The 22,459-nt window shown below is 58.5% G+C and overlaps 8 protein-coding genes across 8 annotated transcripts; 3 read left to right on the top strand and 5 right to left on the bottom strand.

The window, feature by feature from the left end:
* Nucleotides 1-744: 744 nt before the first annotated feature.
* EX895_003670 (uncharacterized protein) lies at nucleotides 745-4,131 on the top strand (the record flags this gene model as incomplete). Its single annotated transcript, XM_029884268.1, has 1 exon — nucleotides 745-4,131. The coding sequence occupies one exon, from the start codon at nucleotides 745-747 to the stop codon at nucleotides 4,129-4,131; it is 3,387 nt and encodes a 1,128-aa protein (XP_029738978.1).
* Nucleotides 4,132-4,972: 841 nt separating this feature from the next.
* EX895_003669 (uncharacterized protein) lies at nucleotides 4,973-6,088 on the top strand (the record flags this gene model as incomplete). The annotated part of the gene is made up of 3 exons (XM_029884267.1): nucleotides 4,973-5,537; nucleotides 5,671-5,782; nucleotides 5,890-6,088. The coding sequence occupies 3 exons, from the start codon at nucleotides 4,973-4,975 to the stop codon at nucleotides 6,086-6,088; spliced, it is 876 nt and encodes a 291-aa protein (XP_029738977.1).
* A 255-nt stretch (nucleotides 6,089-6,343) lies between these two features.
* Nucleotides 6,344-7,735, bottom strand: EX895_003668 (uncharacterized protein; the record flags this gene model as incomplete). The annotated part of the gene is made up of 1 exon (XM_029884266.1): nucleotides 6,344-7,735. One exon carries the CDS (start codon nucleotides 7,733-7,735, stop codon nucleotides 6,344-6,346), a length of 1,392 nt encoding a protein of 463 aa, XP_029738976.1.
* A 1,009-nt stretch (nucleotides 7,736-8,744) lies between these two features.
* Nucleotides 8,745-11,075, top strand: EX895_003667 (uncharacterized protein; the record flags this gene model as incomplete). Its single annotated transcript, XM_029884265.1, has 1 exon — nucleotides 8,745-11,075. One exon carries the CDS (start codon nucleotides 8,745-8,747, stop codon nucleotides 11,073-11,075), a length of 2,331 nt encoding a protein of 776 aa, XP_029738975.1.
* Nucleotides 11,076-11,318: 243 nt separating this feature from the next.
* On the bottom strand, nucleotides 11,319-13,112 carry EX895_003666 (uncharacterized protein; the record flags this gene model as incomplete). The annotated part of the gene is made up of 1 exon (XM_029884264.1): nucleotides 11,319-13,112. The coding sequence occupies one exon, from the start codon at nucleotides 13,110-13,112 to the stop codon at nucleotides 11,319-11,321; it is 1,794 nt and encodes a 597-aa protein (XP_029738974.1).
* Nucleotides 13,113-13,523: 411 nt separating this feature from the next.
* On the bottom strand, nucleotides 13,524-14,351 carry EX895_003665 (uncharacterized protein; the record flags this gene model as incomplete). Its single annotated transcript, XM_029884263.1, has 1 exon — nucleotides 13,524-14,351. One exon carries the CDS (start codon nucleotides 14,349-14,351, stop codon nucleotides 13,524-13,526), a length of 828 nt encoding a protein of 275 aa, XP_029738973.1.
* Nucleotides 14,352-15,195: 844 nt separating this feature from the next.
* Nucleotides 15,196-17,739, bottom strand: EX895_003664 (uncharacterized protein; the record flags this gene model as incomplete). Its single annotated transcript, XM_029884262.1, has 1 exon — nucleotides 15,196-17,739. One exon carries the CDS (start codon nucleotides 17,737-17,739, stop codon nucleotides 15,196-15,198), a length of 2,544 nt encoding a protein of 847 aa, XP_029738972.1.
* Nucleotides 17,740-18,499: 760 nt separating this feature from the next.
* Nucleotides 18,500-21,838, bottom strand: EX895_003663 (uncharacterized protein; the record flags this gene model as incomplete). The annotated part of the gene is made up of 1 exon (XM_029884261.1): nucleotides 18,500-21,838. One exon carries the CDS (start codon nucleotides 21,836-21,838, stop codon nucleotides 18,500-18,502), a length of 3,339 nt encoding a protein of 1,112 aa, XP_029738971.1.
* Between the last annotated feature and the right edge of the window lie 621 nt (nucleotides 21,839-22,459).

The following is a 22,459-nucleotide window of genomic DNA, read 5'->3' as shown; positions in this document are numbered from 1 at the left end:
CATTGCGAGCGTGCCGAAGAGGTGCCAAAGTCATATCCACGTTTGTGAGCAAGTTCGAGAGGCTAGTTGGTTGGCGTAGTTGTGATGATTTGTGATGATTTCAATTTGTTAGAGTAGAGAAACTGACACTAAAGCTGAATTTGAGTTGTAGTTTCCATCACAAAATGGGCCAGTGTCACGCGCAAGAGGCTCTCAAGACGCGCCCTGGAGTCAAGATGTGTTTGGAAACCAAAACAAGGCCAAATTCGAGTCTGAGGCTGAAATTCGCGGCTGATTCAACAGAAGGAAGGCTCTCTCTGCAGTGTTGCTTTGTCAAAGCGAGAGAGCGAGAGAAGAGAGAGGGGGGAAGTGTTGTTTTGAAAAGCGAGCGGAGACTCCGATATCCGAAATGCACATTTGGGATTCGCAATCGCCGTGCAACTCGACAAACAAGCTTTGTGCTTTTCTGGCTTTGCTTTCCTCTTCTGCTATCACCACCGCTGCTCTTCTTCTCCCATTCCATCCGATCCTCTGCTCTGCGGGTCGTCAAGCTCGAGTGAGCTTAGCAGAGTGGATTTACACAAAAACTTATCGGTGCGCTCTGGTTCCTTCTCGAACGTAAAGAATTCCTCTCATTACCATATCATCTCAAGCTCGATCTCATCTCATCTACTACGACGGCATCTCATAGGCATCACTCAGTTCAAGGCATAGCTCTAGCATCAAATCATCTCTCTGCATACCCTCACACCTTCCTGCGCCACCATGGCTTCCACATCCGCCTTTGTCCTCGAGGAGCGACAATCGCGCATTATCGCTCCCGACGACTCGGACTTTCTCGAATCGGATGCAGAGAGCAGCGGCACCCCCCACCCCGACGACCTTCTCATCGAGTCCGCCGTGCTCGAGGATCTTGCATCTACACCTCACCGATCCTCCAGACACGCTGCTGCTCGCAACACCCCTCCGCACAAGCTCTGGCCCGCTCATCCGCTCATTCGCATCCACAAGCGCCTCTGGTTCACCTGGTTCAACGGCGAATTGCCCTCCGAGGACGACCTCAACGAGGACGACGGCCAAGCAGCCGCACGCAAGAATTTTGACGATGCAGAAATCAAAAAGTATGTCGATCCCACCGAGACCAAGCCGTCACGGCTGCACTGGTTCAACATCGACCACGACCTCGTCTATCTCAGCTTCTGGTTCGATTGGGGTCCACTTAACGTCGGCATGTTCTATCGCTTCTGTTTGCACGTTCACCACATGCTGACTGACCCAGACATGCAGGATGCCACCTTGGTCCTCTACACCACCGATGCACCGGCGCAAAAGGCCAATGCTGCTCTGCTCGTAACGCTCTACGCAATGATCATTGGCAAGGTCACTCCATCAGATGCATTCTACCCGATCTCCGAAGTCGAGTTCAAACCCTTTCGTGATGCTGGCTACGGCCGCGCAGACTACAACCTATCCATCCAAGACATCCTCTATGGCGTCCATCGTGCCATCAACGAAGGGCTGCTCGATCTCACCACCTTCAACCTCGACGAATACGAAAAATACGAACAGGTCTCCAACGGCGACTGGAACTGGATCACGCCCAACTTTATCGCCTTTGCCTCGCCCAACGACCGCAACTACGTCGAAGCGCTGCGCGTAGGCGAAGGTCGTCTGCCAGCATCCTACTCCTTCCGCCCACCTGGCGAAGACAAGCTGTTTGGCAAAACCATCCGCTACTTCAAGGATCGCGGCATCAAGCTCGTCGTGCGCCTCAACAATCCGCTCTACGATCGAGAAGCCTTCCTCAACGCAGGCATCGATCACAGCGACATGTACTTCGACGATGGCTCCAACCCCACGGACGAGATTCTCACCGAGTTCATCGCGAAAGCCGATAAGGTGATTGCGCAGGACGGCGTTGTAGCTGTGCATTGCAAAGCTGGGCTGGGACGCACGGGCGTGCTCATCGGAGCGTATCTCGTGTGGAAGCATGGATTCAGCGCAGGTGAGGCGATCGGATTCATGCGTTTCATGCGCCCCGGTTGTGTCGTCGGTCCGCAGCAGCACTTTATGTACCAGAACTTTGTCGAGTGGATCAAGTGGGGCGTTCGCGACCACGCCATGAACGAGGCCAAGCAGCTTATCGCCGAGGAACGCGCCAAGATCGAAGCTGCCGCTCAAGCCGCTGCCAACGCTGCCAGCGCCTCGATCGCCACTGCGGCGACTCCTGCCACACGCGCATCCATCAAGCGTCGCGCGGCTGGCTCGGATGCTGCCAAAAACGCTGCCGCGCTAGACGACAGCTTCGAGCTGCACACCGACGCTGATGTCAGCCTCGATGACGATATCAAACATGCTCAGCTGCACAGACAGACGCGCAAGAAGCTCGACGCTGCGGACGAGCAGACCGATGACGATGAGGACGACGAGGACGAGCAGCGGCCTAGACAGAAACAAAAGTCGGATGTTGCGAGCTACGTCGATGTCCACGGTGCTGAACCCGTCACTCCCAAAGCGCAGCGCGGATCATCGCGAGTGGTGCCTGCTTCCGCTGCGCCTGGTGTCAAGCCAGCGCCATGTGTCGGGCAGCCGAGAAAGTCTCCTTCTCCTACGCGCAAGCGACCTGCCATTCAGGCTCCCGCTACCGTGGCACGCCTCGAGCTCACTTCGAGACGGTACCCTGCAGCTACCAGATCGTTCAACAACCACCTGATGCTCTCGTCTCAGTCGGTGCATTTGGACGCTCTACCTCAAGCATCGTCTTCCTCCAGTCTCTCGGTTCCCGTGGCTGTCACAGACGAAGCAGACGAGAACCTGGATGACGACGAAAAGGTGCGCGATGGAGGTCAGGTGTCTGTTTCGATGGATGGCACTGCAGCAAGAGTTGCAGCTGGAGTGTTGGTCGAATCGCGCATCAACGTTGTAGCCGGATCTACTACACCCAGAGCCTCTCCAAAAGCGGCCATGGTGAACCTGACGCCGTCGCCCGTAGCAAGGGTGAGAGGATTCGACAGTCGAACGCGAGCCAACACCATTGCCACGGCCACAATCTCTACGCCGGTGCGAGGCTCGAGTCGCCGCGACCCGACCGCCAGCCCAAGTCCCAAGCCCGAGGTGTTCCGGGCTTCGCCCAATATCAGAGATAGATACGGATTGCGGGATTCGAGTCACAGTCCCCCTCCCTCGACCACAGCTGCTGCCGTCGCTTCTGCATCGCCTCGCATGTCGACTACTGCTTCGCCCGTCACAGCAAGGGTGGCAGCGATGGGATCGAGGAACGCTTCGCCCGTCAAGCCCGCACCATCTACGTCTGCGATGATGGCGTCGTCGACATCGATGGCAAAGATCAGCGACGCCGAGGTGCTAGGCGTGATTGATGTAATTCCTCAACAGTACGCTTCGCCTCAGCGTGTGTCGACTCGTCGTCCGTCTCCCTCGCCCGCATCCAAGCTTTTGCCCAAAGCCGCACAGCCGGAAGCGAGCGAGACCAAGATGTGGCAAGATGACGAGAACATGCAACCTGTTCGAGCGCCGGCGGCGGTGGTGCATCGAGCGCCGCTCACCGCGAGTGTATCGACGACCACGATGGCGCAACAGGGCCCGAAGGTGCTTCGTTCGGTCAAGTCCAAGCCCACGCTCAACGGTGTTGCTTCCTCAACGAATGGGGCTCGAGTAACGACCGTACGCAAGCCGATTTCTGCGCGACCTGTAGTCGCTGCCCCCGCGGCTTCCACTGCACAGCGTTCGGTATCGGCCAAACTGGCACCCGCACCACGACCGCCGACGGTGCGCGCGCAGAAGAGCGTCGCCGACCTGCGCTCCGCCACCGCTGCACCCAGAACAGCGCGAACCGTCAGCAGTTCGAGCAACTCGAGCACCACTGCTACCGTCAACACGAGCAGTCGCCCGGCCAGCCGGCTGACCGCACCCACCGCGGCGAGTGCTGCCAGAGCCGCTGCGGCGGTTGCGAAGCGTGCTGCCGTGGCACCGACTGGCGGAGCACCAGCAGCGGGCAAGGCAGGCAAGGCGGGGACTGCGGCGAGGAAGGTCTCGTCTGGGCTGAACAAGGCCAGTGGTGGCAGTGCGGGGGCAGCGGGGGTGCGGAGAAGGCGAAGCAGTACGGGTGAAGCTGGCTTGGATGTCGCTGCGTAGTGGTGGGGTTTGGTGCAGTAGGTTTGCAACAGAAGCTTGTTTGATTTGAGTTGTCGAGATGCGGTGTGATGCTTGCGTGTGGATTGAGATGAGACGATTGCCTGGGAGAGGTTGAGCGAGCGAGAGTGAGCAATGGCCTGTCAGGAAGAAGAGAAGGAAAGGGGGGGGGGGGGTTGGGGGCTGTTGGTGTACCATCGAAATTGCAATTCGAGAGAGAGGAGCGTCTAACGCAGCATAACCCCGACGCATCACGGTCTCGCATCTGCAGTCAAAGCTGCAGCAGCAGCAGCGGGAAGAAAAACAAAGGCGGATTTGAGGATTCTCCGTCGGAGTAACGCCGCCTGCCAAGGGCACGTCGGCCATTGCCTGTCTCTGGGTCTCTCTTTCTCCCTCTTGTTCCCCCTTCAGAGGGATTCGGTTAGTTTCTTGTCTTCACATTCTGGAATTCGAAGCAGCGTTCAGCGAACCTCTGACCTGTGGTGTCAGCCACTCAGAATCAGGAAAGTGGAAGAGATAGAGAGAGAGATATTTTGGCTTTGCCCCGCAAATTTTTAAGCGACAGGGTCACAAGGTGTTGAACAACGCCGACGTCGAGCCGGAATGGGCGGGAGCGCACGGTCCCGCGCCTCGTCCAACTCTATCTTCCGGGCGCGGTACGAAGGATTGCGACTTCCTTCTTTGCCATCACCATCCTCCCTCTCTCACTCGGACGCGGACAAGCAACGTTCCTTTTGCTGCACCGATTTCCAGCGAGGCCTACGAGCAAAGACCAGAGTACGCACCAGGGTGCGCGGAAACAAGACACACAACGACTGCAAGCGCCAAAGGCAAGACGAAAACCATGTCGACGTCTACAGCCACCACCGGTAATGCTGGTGCTGGGCAAGCGCCGGGTCAGGGCCGACTGGCAGGCAAGGTGTGCATCGTCACGGGAGGGACACGCGGGTTCGGGGCGGCCATCGTCTCGCTGTTCGTCAGCCAGGGCGCCAAAGTGCTCGTGCTCGACCTGCTCGCTTCCGACGGCGCCTACGACCCCTTCGCCATCTCCCCCATCCCCCGCTCTTCCCCTCCGCATCCAGTTCCGCAACACTCGACATATGCGTTGAAAGCGGACATCACGCAGCGCGCAGACTGGGCACGCGCCCTGTCCCGCTGCATCGAAATCTACGGCTCCCCGCCGACAGTCGTGGTCAACAACGCCGGCTGGACGTACTCGAACAAACCCACCCTGGAGGTTACCGAGGACGAGTTCGAGCGCGTGTTCACGGTGAATGTCAAGAGCGTGTTCCTGAGCGTCGAGGTCGTGTTGCGCGAGCTGCTCGAGAGCAGCGGCGGCGTGCGAGATGCGAGTTGGATCAACGTCAGCTCGACTGCGGCGCTGAGGCCCCGGCCTGGTCTGGTTTGGTGTAAGTTCACAACATCCCAACGCCAACACCTCGGACCTGTACTTAGCAGAAGAAAGAAGAAAGCGAAAGCGCAGATATGAGGGAGAAACATGATTACTAACGAGATTGCTACCCCGGCTGCCCGGTTCGACAGACAATGCCTCGAAGGGTGCCGTCAGCACGGCCACCAAAGCGCTCGCCGTTGAATACGCCCCACACAAGGTCAGGTTCAACACGGTCTGCCCCGTCGCTGGCAACACACCCCTGTAAGTTTCCTCGATCCCTCTCACAACGCTCTCTCTTTCTCTTTTTCAAGACAGTCCTGGTCCGCATTCTGACCGTTTTCTTTGTGGGGTTTTGCGCACTTGGCCAGCCTGTCCAAGTTCGCAGGGAGCAAAGAGGCAGGCGACGCAGTCTCGACCCAGCAGCTGGCGCAGTTCAACGCCTCGATCCCCATCGGCCGCCTGAGCGAGGCAAGCGACATCGCAAACGCCTGCCTGTTCCTGGCCGACGAGGCCAGCTGCTTCATCACGGGCATCGACCTCCCCGTCGACGGCGGCCGCTGCGTTTGATGCCTCCCTTTCGCCTTACCTACGTTCCGTCACACCAGAGACTTCGACCCGCCTTCGACCCGCACGCAACACACGCCGGTTCCCAGCCTGCCTCCCAATTTCTCTCTCTCTCTCTGTCACAATACCACACACACCCACTCTCGAGATAACTTGCAAAACGATTTCTTCTCGTTGCAGAAAAAAAAGGACACACCTGCAAAGCAAAACAAAAACATGCTCCTCGCTCGCCCGCTCGCCCGCTCGCTTCCGTCCAAGTTACTTGAGATCCATCTCCCTCTCGACCAACTTGAAAATAGTCTCGAGCATAATGTTGCTCGTCCCCTCGTAAATCGCGCCGATCTTGGAATCCCTCCAGTACTTTTCGATGCCCGTCTCCCTGGTGAAGCCGACGCCGCCGCACCACTCGATGGCACTGCCCGCGGCGCGCTGTGCGACCTGGCTGGCAAAGAGCTTTGCCATGGCCGCCTCTTTGGTAAACGACCTGCCTTCCTCCTTCAACCTAGCCGCATTGTAGGTGAGGGCGCGGGCGGCTTCGATCTCAAGCATGATCTGAGCGATTTGGAACTGCATGCCCTGGAACTGGGTGATCTTCTTGCCGAACTGCTTGCGGTCGGCGGCGTAGCGCACCGCCTTGTCCACGGCACCCTGCGCCAGGCCGAGCATCTGCGCGGCAATGCCCACGCGCCCTTCGTTGAGGATCTCGATGGCAATCTTGTACCCCTTGCCCTCTTCGCCGATGAGGTTCTCGGCAGGCACCTGGACGTCGTCAAAGTTTAGAGTGCACGTCGACGACGCCTTGATGCCAAGCTTCTTTTCCTTCTTGGCAATCTCGACACCCATCGACTTTTCGACCGCGAACGCGTTGATGCCCTTGTAGCCCTTGGACGGGTCCGACTGCGCAAACACGATGAAGAACTCGGCCTCGGCCGAGTTGGTGATCCACATCTTGGAGCCGTTGAGCGTCCACGTCTTGCCGTCGTCCGACTTTTTGCACGAGGTCTTCATCGCGAAGGCGTCCGAACCGGACGAAGGCTCCGAGAGGCAGAACGAGCCGAGCGTCTTCTCGGAGAGCTGCGGGAGGTACTTGTCCTGCAGTTGCTTGCTGGCGTACTTGCGGACCACCGTGTTGACCAGCGTGTTGTGCACGTCGCAGAGCACCGAGACCGAGGGGTCGACTTTGGCCAGCTCCTCAATCACGATGACGGCAGCGGTGAACGAGCAGCCGGCACCGCCGTGGTCAGCCGACGTCTCGACACCCATGAGACCCTGCTCGAACAGACCCTTGATGACCTCTGGGTCCATCTTTTCGGCCTCGTCCATGGCCTCTACCCTGGGGGCCACCACGTCCTGCGCGAAACGCTGAACGGCATCACGCAGCATCTCTTCTTCTTCAGTGAACTTGCTGAGCGAGTTGACGCCAAAGGGCGACTCAAAGTCGGCGCTAGCGGAGGAGGAGGAGGAGAAGGCACGGACGGCGGAGACGAGACGCTGAGCGGACGGCTTGTTGGCGACCGCATTCCACGGGTTGGAGGCGGTGCTGAGGCATCGTGGTGCGGCAACCGCGGCAGCGCGAGAAGGGGCAGCAGTGGCGGCGGCGGTCTTGGTAGCGCGCGCCAAGAGGCGGCTCGAGGAAGAACGGAGCGACATTGTGGATGGATGAGGTGCAACGAGGATAATGCGTGAAGGCGTTGACGATGGTGGTGGTGATAGCGGGTGAGGTGGGCGAATGCGGGGCTCCCGCAGAGTATTTGTACTGCTGCCAGTGAGTGCGGTTACGGAACGGCCAGCTGGGATTGCCGAAATTCCCAGTTGAAAGCGGTCAACGCACACAGCAAGCAGCTGACATTGAAAAAAGCAGCGAACGCACCCCCCGCCTTTGGCTCTCCTGCACGCGCGCCGAGCTTGGACACGCAACCGCACTCACCACACACAACGAACGCTCTCTATCTCTCTTACTATCTATACAAATGGGTGTTGCGGTCACGTCCTACCTAGAGTGACTTTCGCATTCACCACAGCGAGTTACGCACTTTAGTTGTTCCTTGACTGCCAATCAGACAACTGTACACGCCCTTGGACAGCATAGGGAGCGGCGCCCTCGGACCTGGGAACGTCGATTGAGCGGGCGGGCCAGACCGGGCCTTTGAGAAGAACAACAAGTGACTGCAGGGACATGTGCCCCCGTTGAGAGTGTTATTGATTGTGCTGTGGGCGCGCGCGCCAGATGACGAAAGCGTTTGGCTCCAAAAGACCGGTTCTGGGCGGGTGAAAATGTCCCACCCAAACAGTGCATCTCACCTAAGCTGCTTCCGGCTGTCGGCTTCAACGGTCATCCGATTTGTTGTCCCTTGTGTGCGTGCATTTCGCGAGGATTTTGCCCGACAGCATGCCGCCCCCGATCGGATGCTCCGACTTGAATACTCGAATGCAACCGTGAATTTCATTTGAAATGGCCACAGACGCCTATAATAATCATTAGTCAGCAGAGTGGATTAGAAGAAATGGCGCTCACGACTCGATTGGACCCTTGAAAAGATGCTGTACAGCAGGCTGGCTCTACATCGGATGCGCCTACTGCATTGATTCACGCTTGCTTTGCAACAACGATCCGAAAACTCGGGGAGTTCCGAGAGGCAAAAGCAGTATCGCTACCACGATGGCGTCCCGACAGAGCATCTGCGGCAGGTCATGCTCCGCGATTGCAAGCTCGTCTCGTCAGCGGCTGCGCACCTTTGCCAATTCAAGCGTGCTTGCTTCCACCTCTCAACACTCACTGCCACAAACACCATCACGGTTAGCACGCAAACAACTTGAACCCTTGCGGTTGTCAACGCACTTCTCACCCACTCAAAAGGCATCTCAATCCTCCTCCTCCTCCTCCGGTGAGACAGCCAACGATGACCCATTACCCTCACTCCAGCTGTTGCTCCGTGGCGGGTACATCCGATCCTCGTCGTCTGGCGTCTTCACTCTACTCCCCAACGCGCTCCGTATCATCCGCAAAATCACCACGATCATCGACCAAGAGCTCTCTGCAATTTCCGCCACCCGCTTGGCCCTGCCCAATCTGCTCCCGTCCAAGCTCTGGCACCAGACAGGGCGTTATAGTGTTATGGGCAGCGAACTGTACAAGCTCCGCGACCGCAAGGATTCCGAATTCGTCCTCGGCCCCACACACGAAGAGGAGGTGACCAAACTCGTCGCTCACGAGATCGACTCGGATCGTCAGCTGCCGCTTCGCCTGTACCAGGTGACGACCAAGTTCAGAGACGAGCCACGTCCGAGGATGGGCCTCTTGCGCACAAAGGAGTTTCTCATGAAGGATCTATACTCGTTCGACAAGAGCGCGAGCGATGCCATGGCGACGTACGATGAGGTGAGGCGTGCATACGCCAACATTTTCGATCGCATCTTTGGCCACTCGGGCAGGTGGAAGGCAGCCGAAGCGGATACGGGAGCGATTGGGGGGAACAAGAGTCACGAGTATCACGTCCAAGACGCCGCGGGCGAAGATACGTTGATTTCGTGCACCAACTGCGAGTATACGGCCAACACGGAGAAGGCGGTCTCGATGCCCGATCCAGCGCACATGCCTGTCACAGCGTCCGACGTTAGGGTGCTGCTGTATGGGTGCACGGACGTCAAAGTGCAGGACCAAGCCATGCACGCCATTGTCCTACCGTCGGCGCGCGCGCTCAACGAGACCAAGCTCGACAAGCTCGTCGCCAAGCTCAACAGCACCAGCCCATCTCACCCGCCGCCCACAATGACACAGCAGCAGCCGCATCAGCCACAGCACCCGCAAGACAAGATCGAGCTGTTGTACGACTCGGCATCACCTGTTTCTGGTCCACAGACGAGCTGGGACTGGAAAGACCGACCCGAGGGACCGCTGGTGCGCTTTACCACTCTCTCGGTCCTCTCCGACTTTGAATGCGCCTCTCTCGACCCCGCCGAACTCAACGATGCGCTGATCGACGCTGTCAACACATTCGCCTCTCGGCGCTCAGCGCACTCGGAGCCATCGCAGCACTTGCCGCTCGTCGATTTGTTTCCCACCCAATTCGGCCACTTTGCCACGTCGCCACTCGGCGTCGCGCCACCTCTGACGCTCGTCGATGTGCGCACGGCGCAAGCGCACGACACATGTCCGTCGTGCAAAGCACATAACTCGCTCAAGGAGACGCGAGCGATCGAGGTCGGGCATACGTTCTATCTGGGAGAGCGGTACAGCCGAGCGCTGCAGGCTGGGTTTTTGCCGTCGAGTGAGGTCACAGCCGAGACACGCGGTGTGGAGCGGCTGGCGAATGGCAGGGTGCCGTTCCAGATGGGGTGTTATGGAATTGGCGTGTCGCGGATCCTGGGCGCATTGGCGCAGAAGGCGGCGGCGGACTTCAACCGCGTCTTCAACCGCGACGTCGCCACGCTTACTGAGGACGCCCCAGCAACCCGCAGCAAGGGCCAGGGCAAGGGCAAGACCAAGAAAGCCGCAGCCGGCTTGCTGTGGCCTGCCCAAGTCGCGCCCTTCACCGCCGCCATCATCGTCAGCGACGCCAAGGACCCTTCGAAGCTCACAGCGGCGCACGCGGTCTGGGAGCACATCATCGCGTCGGCCAGAAAGAACGACTGCAGCGTCCGTGCCGTTCTAGCCTCCGTCGTCGCCCACAACACCCCCCCGCATTCACACGCCGACGTCGCCGCCGCCGCGGCAGTCCCATCGCAGACAGAAACGCACGCACCGAGCGCGCCGGACGACGAAGGCTGGTCCACCGACCAAGCGACCGAGATCGTGATCGACGACCGACACTCTACGCTCGGTAGCAAGCTCGCGGACAGCGATCTGACCGGCTATGCGTACCGCATCATCGTCGGTAAGCATTACAGCGCGAACGCGTTGGTCGAGGTGCAGCACTGTGTGCGCGGCGCAGGCGCGTGGCAGGCGCTGCTGCTGCCGCTCGAGGCGTTTGCTCGCCATGCTGTTGTGTAGGGTCTCTCACGGGAGGAGGGAAGGGGGGAAAGTGTGGCATTGCAGATGCAGCATTGTTTCTCAAGGTTTGAGCTCAGAGCGTTGCGCCGGTGCACTGTGAATGTGTTCGAAAGCAGAAGACCGCTGTACGAGCGAGCAAGCAATGAGAATGTGCAGGTTTTCAAGCAAAGAATGGATGGAAGAACGGGACTGACAACAGGGGTGCGATAAAAACGAAATGGAACGATGAGGTTGAATGTGTGATCAGTCGTCGAAAGTGACCTTGGTACCTGTGCTCTGGACAATGCCCGTGTTCGCTCTCTGCGCATTCGCCAGCGCTGCGCCTGGCTTGGCCCTCCTCGCCACCGGTCTTGCCGCACCGGGACCACCGGCGCGTCTCGCCATGCGCTCCTCCTTGGTCTCCTTGTGCTTCTTGGGGAGCGGCGCGTCCGGGTCGAACGAGCCGGGCACGGGCGCGCTCGCCTCGTCGCTCGCCTCTGGGCCCTCTCCCGCAGCTCCGTAGGTGCGCTTGGGCTTGTTGCGCTGGAAGCCAACCCGGAGTTCGTTGGGTCGCTTGTTGGCGATGACCGTCTTCATGGTTTTGCTCGCGCCCCTGCGCGTTGCGTCGGCCGAGGCGTACTGGAGTAGGATCTTGCGCCCATCGAGAAACGTGTTGCGCGCGTCGATGAGCGACGCTGTCGCCTGCTCGACCGTGTGGAAGTCGATGAAGCCGAAACCTTTGCACTTGGTAGGCGCGTCTTCGAACGTGCCCAGGCGCACTTTGCGGATCCCGGCGGGCGAGGGGGTCACATCGCCTTGCGAGGGCGCTTTGGGTTTGTCGGCTGGTGTTGACTCGTCCTTGTCGTCGTCGGAATCACTGCTGCTGCTGCTGCTGCTGGGTGCGTCGGATCCAGCATCCGAGTCAGAATCGGAGTCGTCGTCGGAATCGGAGGATGATGATGATGAAGAGGAAGAGGAGGAGGAGGAAGCGGAAGACTTGCGTTTGGGTTTGCGCTCGGTCTTTTTGCTGGCCTTGATCTTGGGTGCGGGATTGCGCTTGGTCGCCGAATGGTCAAACAAGTCCCGAACGCCCTGTTCGGTGGTGTTGAAGCTCAGGTTGCCCAGGAAGAGCGTCATGCTCGGCGGGTTCTTCTGCGCGCGTAAGATCCTCTGCGCGGTCTTGGTCAAACCAGTCTTGCCCTTCCTCTCCTCCCCCGCCGTCTCGGCGTCTCCGCCCTTACCATTCACTTCCCGCTCTGCCGTCTTTGCCTCCTCCTCATCGTCGTCATCATCTTCGCGTCGGGTGTGCAGCGAGGTGGTGGCGCTTGGGAGCCCCCTTGCGATGCCCAAGGCACTAGTATTAATGTCCGGCCTCCCCGTGAAGTCGCTGCCGTTCTTGATGAGCAGCTTGCGCCCATCCAGCGGCTGTTCGGACAGGTTGAGCGCCGCAACGAGCATATCTTTCGAGGGCAGGTCGAGGTAGCAGAAACCCCTGTTCATTTCGGCCCTGCGCATGCCCTTGGGCATGTTGACGCGCGAGATGCCGTCGATGCCGCGCTGGTTGAACCAGTCGACGAGTTTGGCGGGTGCGGTGAAGAATGACAGGTTGCCCACCCAGATTGAGAAGCCGGAGCGCGGCTGAGCGGCGGCGTTGTTGCCCGAAGCAGCGCGCGAGGGATGCATGAGCGCGTTGGCATCCGCAGGCGCGGCGTCATCGTCGCCGTCGCCGCCCGTGGTAGCGCCGGACAGCGCGTCGAGCTTGGCCTGCTTCTTGCGTCGGCGTAGCTCCTTGTGCGAGACCACTTCCACTTCTTCTTCGGCCTCATCGCCGTCCTCAGTGGCACCACCGTCGGTAGCGTCGTGCTTACGCTTCTGCCCTGAGGGGGCGGATTCGCCATCGGTGGCAGACTTGCCCACTTTGCGCGCAGCTGCCTGCTCCTTGGCCTCTCGCTTCTGCGCCACGGCCAACTGTCGCTTTTCTTTGTTGGTTAGCGGTCGGTCGGTCGACGCTGCCTCTACGGCGGGTGCCTTATTCGAAGGGGCCTCTGTGTCCGACATCTTGGGAGAAGGGGGTTGATTTTGATGTGGTTAGAGGTGTGTGGGTCGAGAAGAAGCCCGTGAGAAGAAAGCAGAGAGAGACCCTGAAACTGCGAATTCCCTGTTTCTTCCACGCAGAAAAACCCGCCCAAATTTTTCGCTGACAGAAAAATAAGTCCGGGATTCGGGTTTGTGCTGGAGTCCAAATGTTAGTAAATAGAAAACTCACAATCTGAGCAGCACCGGCCGCTCGCACAACCAACACCTCTTGTCTCTTGCTCTCATCGAACGCTCTCCTCTCTTGTCACACGCCAGCATGAGGCCCACCAGACACAAACAACACGCTATGAAAGAAAGAGCGGTAAAGATTTTATGGACAGTACAACTTTGAAGCAAGAACAATACCGAAGACGCCGACGCCGTCATCGCGTGTTAAGCATCGATAAAGTCGCGCATGTTGGCGAGCCAGCTGCAGTACTCCCTCTGCTCCTTGTACTCTGCATAGTTGGGAATGAACAGTGCCATGTTGGCATCGACGCCCCTCTCGACCCAGAACTGGTGCCACTGCGTCTGCACCGACTCATCGAGCGTGTCGAACTGCGGCCCCAAGTAAAAGCCTCTCCTCTTGAAGTCGGCATCGGCGTCCATCCTGGTGGCCATCTCGGTGTCCTTGTAGAACGCAATGTTGTCGATGTTGAACTCGCCGTCCTGGACGAATGCGTCCATCATGATAGCGCCGCCGGAAGGCTTGGTGATGGTCGCCGAGACGCGCACGGGGAACGGCGGGTTCTCGGGCTGGTCGGTGGGTCCTTCCGGTGAGCCGTCCTCGCCTTCCTCGGAAAGAGGGCCGCTCGTGTCGATGTCGCCGACCGAGAAGAGCACCTTGATGTGTTCGTTGCCGAATTGACGCTCCAGCGAGACTTCGTCCTGACCGGGCGTGTCGAGCAGCTTCCATACGCCCATCTGCTTGAACTCGGTGACGAAGCCCGGTTCGTTGGTGGGCGAGTCGCCAACGAACAGATTCGAGTTTTCCTGTTCGTACGACAGTTCCTGAGCGAGGCGGGCGCTCAGTTCCGCATCGTATTCGCCCTGGCCTCGAGCAAGGGTTGTAGCAGAGAAGGCACGGTAAGCGGGGACGATGCTACGCGGCGGCGACGAGACGACTGCTGGGCGGATCGAGGTGCGGGCGACAGCCACTGCGTTTGTGTTTGCGCGAGGAGCGGCGCGCAGAAGCGTCCTGGAGAAGTTGCGTGCGATCATTGTGTCGTGTCGGTGCTTGAGAGAAACGAGTTGATGGTGGTGAGCAGTGAGGTCGAAAGCAGGTGGAGGCGCGGAAGAACACCAAAAAAAAACAAAAAAGAGAGATGGGCGAGAAGAAAAAGAGATCAGTGCGCAGCTGGCGTGCCGAAAAAATATTATTTATACCCTTTTGTGCAGATGTAGGTTTCCAGCACTGGAAGCCAGAAGAAATCACGAAAAGGAGCATCTTAGAAAAGAAAAGGGAAACAGAGTACTCGCGCTCGCTTCTGTTGCAGAGAGCACGTTTCTTGCTACCACAAGCTCGAGACAAAGGGCGGTACAGAAATATATTTCTCCTTCAAACAGGCTCCCTTTGTGTGCTTTGTCACTCGGAACAATACTGCTGATCATGAACAAGGAATTGCATCGCGCTCACTGAATCATTTCTAGCACAAGCGGGGAAGGCTCAATGTCAGACTGAGTCGGAATGATCGGCAGGTGATGTATGTCGACGAACAAGTACTCACTGCCTTTGTTTTTACTCTCCCTGAACTCAGCTCAGTTCATTAACAACAACAAGTGAGGATCGACTGAATTGAAAAGAGGACGGAGGTGAGAAAGAGCTAGGAAGATGATGAAATGACACAGGGAGCAAGCGCGGAGCATGATGGGAACGACATAAGCTGGACATGAACGAGTCGGGGGGATAGAAACACTTTGCAGCCACGAAAACAAGGTAAGGCCACAAGACCAAGCATCCCGTCCGCAATGAGCTACACGGCCAAGAGAACCTCACTTTTGCTGCACTGGATCACCGTCAAAAGCAGCTCGACATCCACCAATTGGAGGACAGGCGATGAATGAGTTAGTAACACTTGTAAAACGGATCGGAAATACCGCCCGCATCATGGCACCTCTTGCAGAGCTGCTTCTGCCACCATTCGCTGTCACCGTCCGACATCGAGGTGCTACCGCCGTTCTCGATGCAAGTGACTTGGTCCGGCGTTGCAGTTTCGCACTTGCCGTGCTTTTGCGCTTCTCGGACGAACTTGGCTAGGCACGAGTTTGTGCTCTTGGGCGCACCGTTGACCCACGTCTCATCGCCGTCCTCTTCGGAACATGTGCAATGGCCATACGCCCCATTGGCTGTCGGTCCACTTCCAAGGTTGGGATGGCTTGACAGAGTGGAGTAGACATCGATATCGTAACTCTTCTGGTAGACGCGTTTTTCCAGCGTCGCTGGCGCGGGAAGTGGAGATCGCTTCTTACCCGCAGGATGGACGCTACCATCCAGATTGGCTCGATTGCCACCATCCGGGGTCAGCTCGAGCTTGTGTGTGTTGGTGTATCCAGCAGGACATCTGAAGCCCTTCTCACTGACACCGCCAGCATCGACGCACCGCTGGCAGAAAGCCTGCTCCCACCACTCGTTGTCGCCGTCGGTCATCTGCTCTTTACCGCCGACCTCGATGCAATGGATCGTGTCCGTGTGTTTGTCGACAAAGCATTGGGCGTACTTTGACGCTTCCACGCCGAACTTGCCTACGCACGTGCCCTTGTCCATCGGCCCGTTGTCCCACGTCAAGTCGTTTGGACCTTTTGGACACGTACACATTCCGTAGAAAACACCGCTGGCCTGCTTACTTAGTGTGGAAATGATTTCGACCTTGTGGTGAGAGCCCTGACAGAAGGCGAGGTCATTGATTCCACCAGCATTGTTACACCTCTGGCAGAACTGCTGCTCCCACCACTGAGTATCGCCGTCTGACATGCTAGTCTTACCGCCACTTTCGACGCAAGCCACGGTCGTGGGGGTGGTGTGGTTACAAACACCGTGTTTCTCGGCCTCGGCGACGAACTTGCCCTGGCATGTGTTCGAGCGAACCGGTGCACCGTTGACCCAAAGAGTTTCGCTGGGGTCGGCCTTGCAACGGCATTTTCCGTACAGGCCCGCACCATCGGCACCTCCTGCGGGCTGGGTACGCAGAGAAGAATATATGTCGATCGTTGTTTCGTCGTGAGGATGTTCTCCAAACACCACGGGTGAGGCTTCGACATCTCGCACGGAACGCTTAGCTCCAGTGAAACGAAGGCCGTGCTTGTTGACTTGGCCTGGTCGCACAGCCGCTTCCGTCCAGGTCGAGTCCGGCGCAGGAGACCCGAAAAAAGGAGAAGAAGGTGAGAAAGTGTCGGGAGGAAAGTGAGCCCAGTCCCGAGGAGAACGTTTCTCGATCGTGTCCCTCAGCATGTTGGGCGCCACAGCTTCCTCGGTGCGTGGCTGACCATATTTGGAAGAGCGCTTGGAGCCGACGAAATGGACCTCGTGTTTGTCCGGCTGCTTGGGAATGCCACCAGTGTCCCCGCTTTGGTGCCAGAAGATGGGATTGCCGTGTTCCGGGAAAGGAGCGTCAGAACGACGTTCAAGAGCACGCTTGGGAGGGCCCCATTCGATACCGTCGTCCGCATGATCAGGATCTTCGCGCCCAACAGGATCGCCGTAAGTACGAAACTCATCGGCACTGAGGAAATTGCGTTTGACGTGCTTTGCCTTGCCTAACTGAGGTCCATGGTGTCCATCGACCTCCCCGCCATCATGGTCGTCTTGGTCGTTGTAGCCATCGTCCAAATTAGCGTCGCGGGCGTTCAACTCGTCTCGTTTGGAATGCTTATCGCCAAGCTGAAGAGCACCAGAGGGAGACTTGGCAGTCTCCCCGACACCCCAGTAGCGGCGCTCGACGTGCTGCTGATTTTGGGGCAAGGAGCGTTTAGTAGGAAACTTGCCCTCGTCGTTGTGGCCCACATGGAAGTCTCGGCCATCCTTCATGTTCTCGCCGCCGTTCGGATCACTGTCCTCGTCGTTGAAGCTTCCGGAGTATTCGCCTCCACGACGCTCAAGGACGTGTTCCTCCAGACTCGGCCCGTCGACGCTATCGGTAAAGTCACCAGAACCGCGAAGCTCGAGAGCACGCTTGTCTGACGTGATGGAACGCTGTTCGATGATCGGATGGTGGCGAGCGTAGACGTCGTCCATCCCGTCCAGCTGACGTTTCTTGACGCCGGTGTCGAGCTTGAAAGGCTCGAGCAGCGAATCATCAGAGCCATCGGACGTGGGAGATCCCTTGGGTGGAGTACAATCCGGGAAATTTGGCGGATCGCCTCTGCAGTTCATCCCGGGCCGGTTCTCAACCCTCTGACCGTTCGCATTGAAAACGACAGGGGGAGGATGGTGAAGTTTGATCTTGGGGAAGACGGGTCCGGGCGCAATGTTGCCATCGTACCCGGGCTTGTTGGGGCCAGACTCGGGCGTTGCTGGTTCCGCGCTGCGCTTGATGGGGTTGGGGCTGGCGGAGGCGGAGAGCGAGAGCGCAAGGCTGACCGAGGCGAGTAAGATCGCTCTATGAAGAATCATCCTTGTGAGAGAGCCTCTGCGACCGGCGGGATCGCAAACAGAGAAGGAGGAGTTTTCTGTGCAAAGGTGAGTAGAGGTACGAGAGGAAGGCGGGTTTTATATGGTCGAGGCAGAGGTAGGTTCGCCGAGGTAAAGGGGGTCAAAGGGCATTTGACCAGCGAGTGGGTTTCGGAGCGCTCGTACCGGTCAGCACTGTGCGGGAGGAGGCAGCACAAAAAAGGTACCCACCATCTCTCACACAGTGTCGTGAGTGGCTGTGAGAAGCGCCGTGGGAAGCAACACCATCGGTAACTAGAACCGGCAACCACGGCTCCACCCTTTCCGCAGCGAAAACACCCACCAGTCCCACCTCCTCACTGTCTTCGTCATTTCCCACTCTCTGAGCCCCACAAAGATCTCGGCACACACACAATTGTTTTTGGAACAAAGCTGAATGAAGCAAGATCGGTGGGTCGTGTGTAGGGTAGTGTGACCCGATGCGAGAGCCGCGATCTGACCGACACCGCTAGCGGGACATGTGTGTTACACTGCCTTGCTGTCATCCGGTGGCGGTGGGATGGTGTCTGAGTCAGGCGTGAGGGAGGGCACTAAGCAAAAGCTCGCCGCTCAAAAAGACAACGTCGACGAGTATCGACATCAGTCACAAGCCGCACGCGTCGAGCAAAGACCACCAGTCGCACGCACACAAACAGTTGAGTAAATGAGGAGGGTATCAAAAAGTCACCGATGCCGTTGTTCCGACTGTGAATCAACATTCTCACTACATCGACTCATCGTCATCGTCTAGCATAACACTACTAGCAGCGGTCGTATCAGCCACCGACGCATCTGCCCTCTTCCCTCTTTTCTTCCCCCCACCTCCACCGCCCAACATCCCACTCAACGTCGTCTGCACCGTCCCCACCTTGGCCCACCGGCTGAGCTCCATCTGATCGGTCAGCTCCCTCGGCAGCAACCTGTGCGCCAGACTGCTCGCATCATGCCTTGGAGTCACCCTGCCTTGGCGCTTCAACACCGCCACGACATCCGCCTCGCTGATCGTAATGCCCGCCTCAGCAGCGCGCCGAGCGGTACGCGTCTTTGCCTGGCCGAGCAAGTTCGAGGCAAAGTCGGCGAAAAAGTCGTGTGCCGCCGCGTCGAGTTCGTCCAGGACTGTGCTGTCGAATTTCGCCTTTTTGCTGGTTGAGGCAGCGCCGGAAGATGAGAGCAGCGAGGTGGAGGAGGCGGAAGAGGAGGGCGTGAGGAACGAGGAGAAGATGTCGCGCATGGTGGAGGCGGGTAGTGGTGGTACTGGCTCGCCCGTATGGGGCGATACGCGCGCTTTGCGCTTCTTGACAATGCGCCGCTTGAGCAGTGCATTGAGGTCTTTGGGGTCGAGCAGGTCGAGGCGGCGAGCAGAGGCATCGCGCTGATCCGCGTCCGAGTCGTCGTCGGCGTCGTCCTCATCGCGCACGGAAAGTCCGTATTCGACCCCGCCGTCGTCGGACGAGTAGGCGTCGTCGACCTGGAACGACACCTCGTCCTGCTCTGCAAACGAGACCCTCGAGGCTCGGCTGTCGTCTGCAGCACCGCCGTCGTCGTCTCCGCCTGTGATGGATCCACGAGATGCATCCATCAAGTCGCGCGATGTCGAGTCGTCGGCAGCCCGTCGTCGAGCTAGACCGTCCGAGTCGTCGTCCGGTGCATCGACGGCGAGGCTGTCCGATACTTGCTCCTCCTCTTCACTCTCCATCTGCGGCACATCATCGTCGTCTTCACCAAAGAACAGCACAGAGCCATCAGCCTCTCCATCGAGCGGCTCCGACATGGACCGCCCGAGACTCTTCCTCCTCCTTGCCTCCAGAGCTGATTCGTCCGCTTCCTCATCTTCCTCGTCCTCCTCATCGTACTGCAATTCACCATCTTCACTGAAAAAGCTTTGACGTGTCAGATCGTCGAGCCTGCGAATCGCTTTGGCAGTGGCGAGACCAATGCCGGAAGCAGAGATGAAGCTCTCCGTACCGCCATACTGCTGGAGACTGCGCTCGAGTTCGTCTTCCCTGCGGCTGGACATGTCGTCGAATCGCATCGACGCTGGCGAGGGTTGGTCGGCGGCGAAAGATACACGCGACCCAGTCGAGATGCGTGACGTCTTCGGTCGGTCGGCCATGGCAGCAAAGATGCCTCCTCGGACCATGCCAACACCGGATGCTCGACGCGGAATACCCATATCCGAAAGGCGCGAGCGCGATCGGTCATCCAGACTGTCAGTAGCAGAGGCGAGAGATTCGTCGACATCGAGCGAGTCGCTGACGTTGCTGTCGCGCGTCAAGTCGCCAGGCACGGATTCACCGGGCACGAGCATGGTGGCACGGCTGAGAGAGGAGCGCCCCGAGGTGCTGGCGGCGCTGTCTCTGGCTCGTGTACGCGAGCTGGAGGCATCGGCGGCGGAGCTCGCGTTGCTGGATCGGCCTAGACGACCCGCAGCGGCAGGAGGTGGCATGGCAATCGAGTCTTCAGAGGGCGTGGGCGGGGCGACAAAGCCAGGAGCACGAGCAAGACGTCGCAGCAGATCCATGGGCGACTCTTCCCGTCCACCAGCCCATCCGCCCACGCCGCCCCAGAGAAGGCTTTTGCGGGAGGCGGACCTCCTCTCTCGTGAGCGCTGCGCACTGGCTAAGAGCGCATCGTTGCGCTTGCGTCGTTTGTCCGTGGCGGGAGTGTGCATGCCTTGCTGCTGAGTTTGGGATGATGACGCGCCGACGGAAGCTTCGGCACCAGGAACGGTGCGGTGCGGTGTGCCAAGAATGCGTCGTCCCGGAGTGGTGGTGAGAGCAACCGTAGTTTGAGACGGTGTTCGTGCTTGGCGTTGTGCAGCTGCATACTTGGCAGAAGGCGTCAAGGAGCTAGAGTGCAGTTGGCGAAGCAAGACGTCGTTAGGCGGAGGCTGCGAAAGGGATCTGCGGCGAGTGGGATCGCTGGAACTCGAAGCCGCAGCGTTTGCACCTGGCTGCGACCCATCTCTGCCACTGTGTGAAGAGTGCGCGCCTGAGGTACCCGCAATAGAAGGACGTTCGCGGACAGGAGGGGCTGTGTGCGGGGTTCGCGTCTTTGCTGGGCTGCGATTAGCACGAGGTGTGGTTTCGGTGTCATCTTGGTCAGCATCACCAGCCTGAGACGGCCTTGCTGTGCGTTTGCGCGTCGGCGTGGTTGTTGGGGAGTCGATCTCATCGTTTGTTGTCGACGCGGTGTTCATCGAGGTGCGATTCCTCCTGGGCGATCTTCTAGGTGTCGTGTTGGCGTCCTCTGCGATCTGAGCAATACGTTGCGCGGCTGCCGGGTCGGCGACAATGTAACGCGGAGAAGATGTGCGAGATCTTGAGTTGCTGCCTCCTGCAAGGCCCTGGTTCGCCGCACGCTTTTCACGCAAACCATCAACAGGGCGGTCGGCGGAGTTGGCAGCACCAATGTTGAGTCTCTCGCCAGGCTCGCTCTTGAGAATAAGGGCGGTACCCCTGAAGCCCAGGTAAAAGAAACGGGAAAGGGTGGTCGCGTTGGAATGGGACAAGATGATGGTGATGCTGTTGGTATGAGAGAAGCGTGCTACGCTGACGGGATACTCGACAACGCCTTGCTGGCCTCGCAAAAGAGCGAAATCAGCTTGTGCTTTGCCGCTGCCGACGTTGCCGAGCGTGGCCGCACTGGCGAGGGGCGAGAGCTCGGCGGGATGGCCGTCGGATGTGGCCAGCTCGACGTCTTCAAAGTCGATGCCATCAGGACGGTTGACAAAGGCTCGGCAGCGTGTAGGAGCAAAGTCGCCCGTGCCTGTGTTGATTAGGATGGACTTCAAGCGTACCGGACAGGTGAAGGGGACGGTGATGGCGAGCTGATCGTCAACGTTGGACTGTGTGGAGGGCTCAGCCGAGAGACGGTCATGCCACGGCTTGATGACATTCTTAGCAGACTCGGGTGGATCGAGGTTGGCGCCCCATACTTTATCACGGATGATGTACTCGTACAAGCTGATGGCGTCTCCATCGACGGCCGACAAGCCAGTGGCGGCGGAAGAGGAGCCAGGATCGCGATTGTCGTGGTCCTCGTTGGCGGTGTTGCAGCTCATTGTGGCGATGTGGAGGTTGCGAGGGCGGCAAGAACAACGCACATTGATCAGAGCAGCTACTGATGGATACCAATACCTGGCTGCGGTTATCTGTGCCACAGGGACTGGATGAAACGAAGTGAGAGAAGGATGGTGGTGGTCGTGGCGGACGAGAGAGTTGGTGAGCGTGTCGACAGCTTCTGCCAAAAGTGTCGGTCAGTGTGTTGATCTCACACACGCTGCAAAAAAGAACTCGCCACGACGCGTCAGCCAGCTTACGCGGCGAAATACACAACGTAACATTCAGAAACAAAAAGATCGCCGATTTATGTCGATTTAGAAAGTCCCGATGTAGACATTTCATACTTTAAAAAGTGGAATAAAGCTGTGCTACAAATTGGAAGAAATTGGTATTGGAGAATACAAATTGGAGGCTTGCCTTCCAGCTCACCAATCCTGCCATTCCCTGTCAAGAATGTCAGTCGCGCGTAGCAACACCAGGCAGAAACGCACAGCGCAGCAAGAATTGGAAACGCATTCTCAGAAGTGCACGGCTCATCATCGCCTTCTCCTCCTTACCACCAACAACGCCCATCAACACCATCAGCGCTGCGCAGCAAACTAGCGGGACTGGTTTGAGAG

Source organism: Sporisorium graminicola, chromosome SGRAM_22 (assembly GCF_005498985.1).
Source record: "Sporisorium graminicola strain CBS 10092 chromosome SGRAM_22, whole genome shotgun sequence".
NCBI lineage: Eukaryota > Fungi > Basidiomycota > Ustilaginomycetes > Ustilaginales > Ustilaginaceae > Sporisorium > Sporisorium graminicola.
The sequence above is the reverse complement of the archived record's forward strand: the minus strand, read 5'-3'. Positions and strand labels throughout refer to the sequence as shown.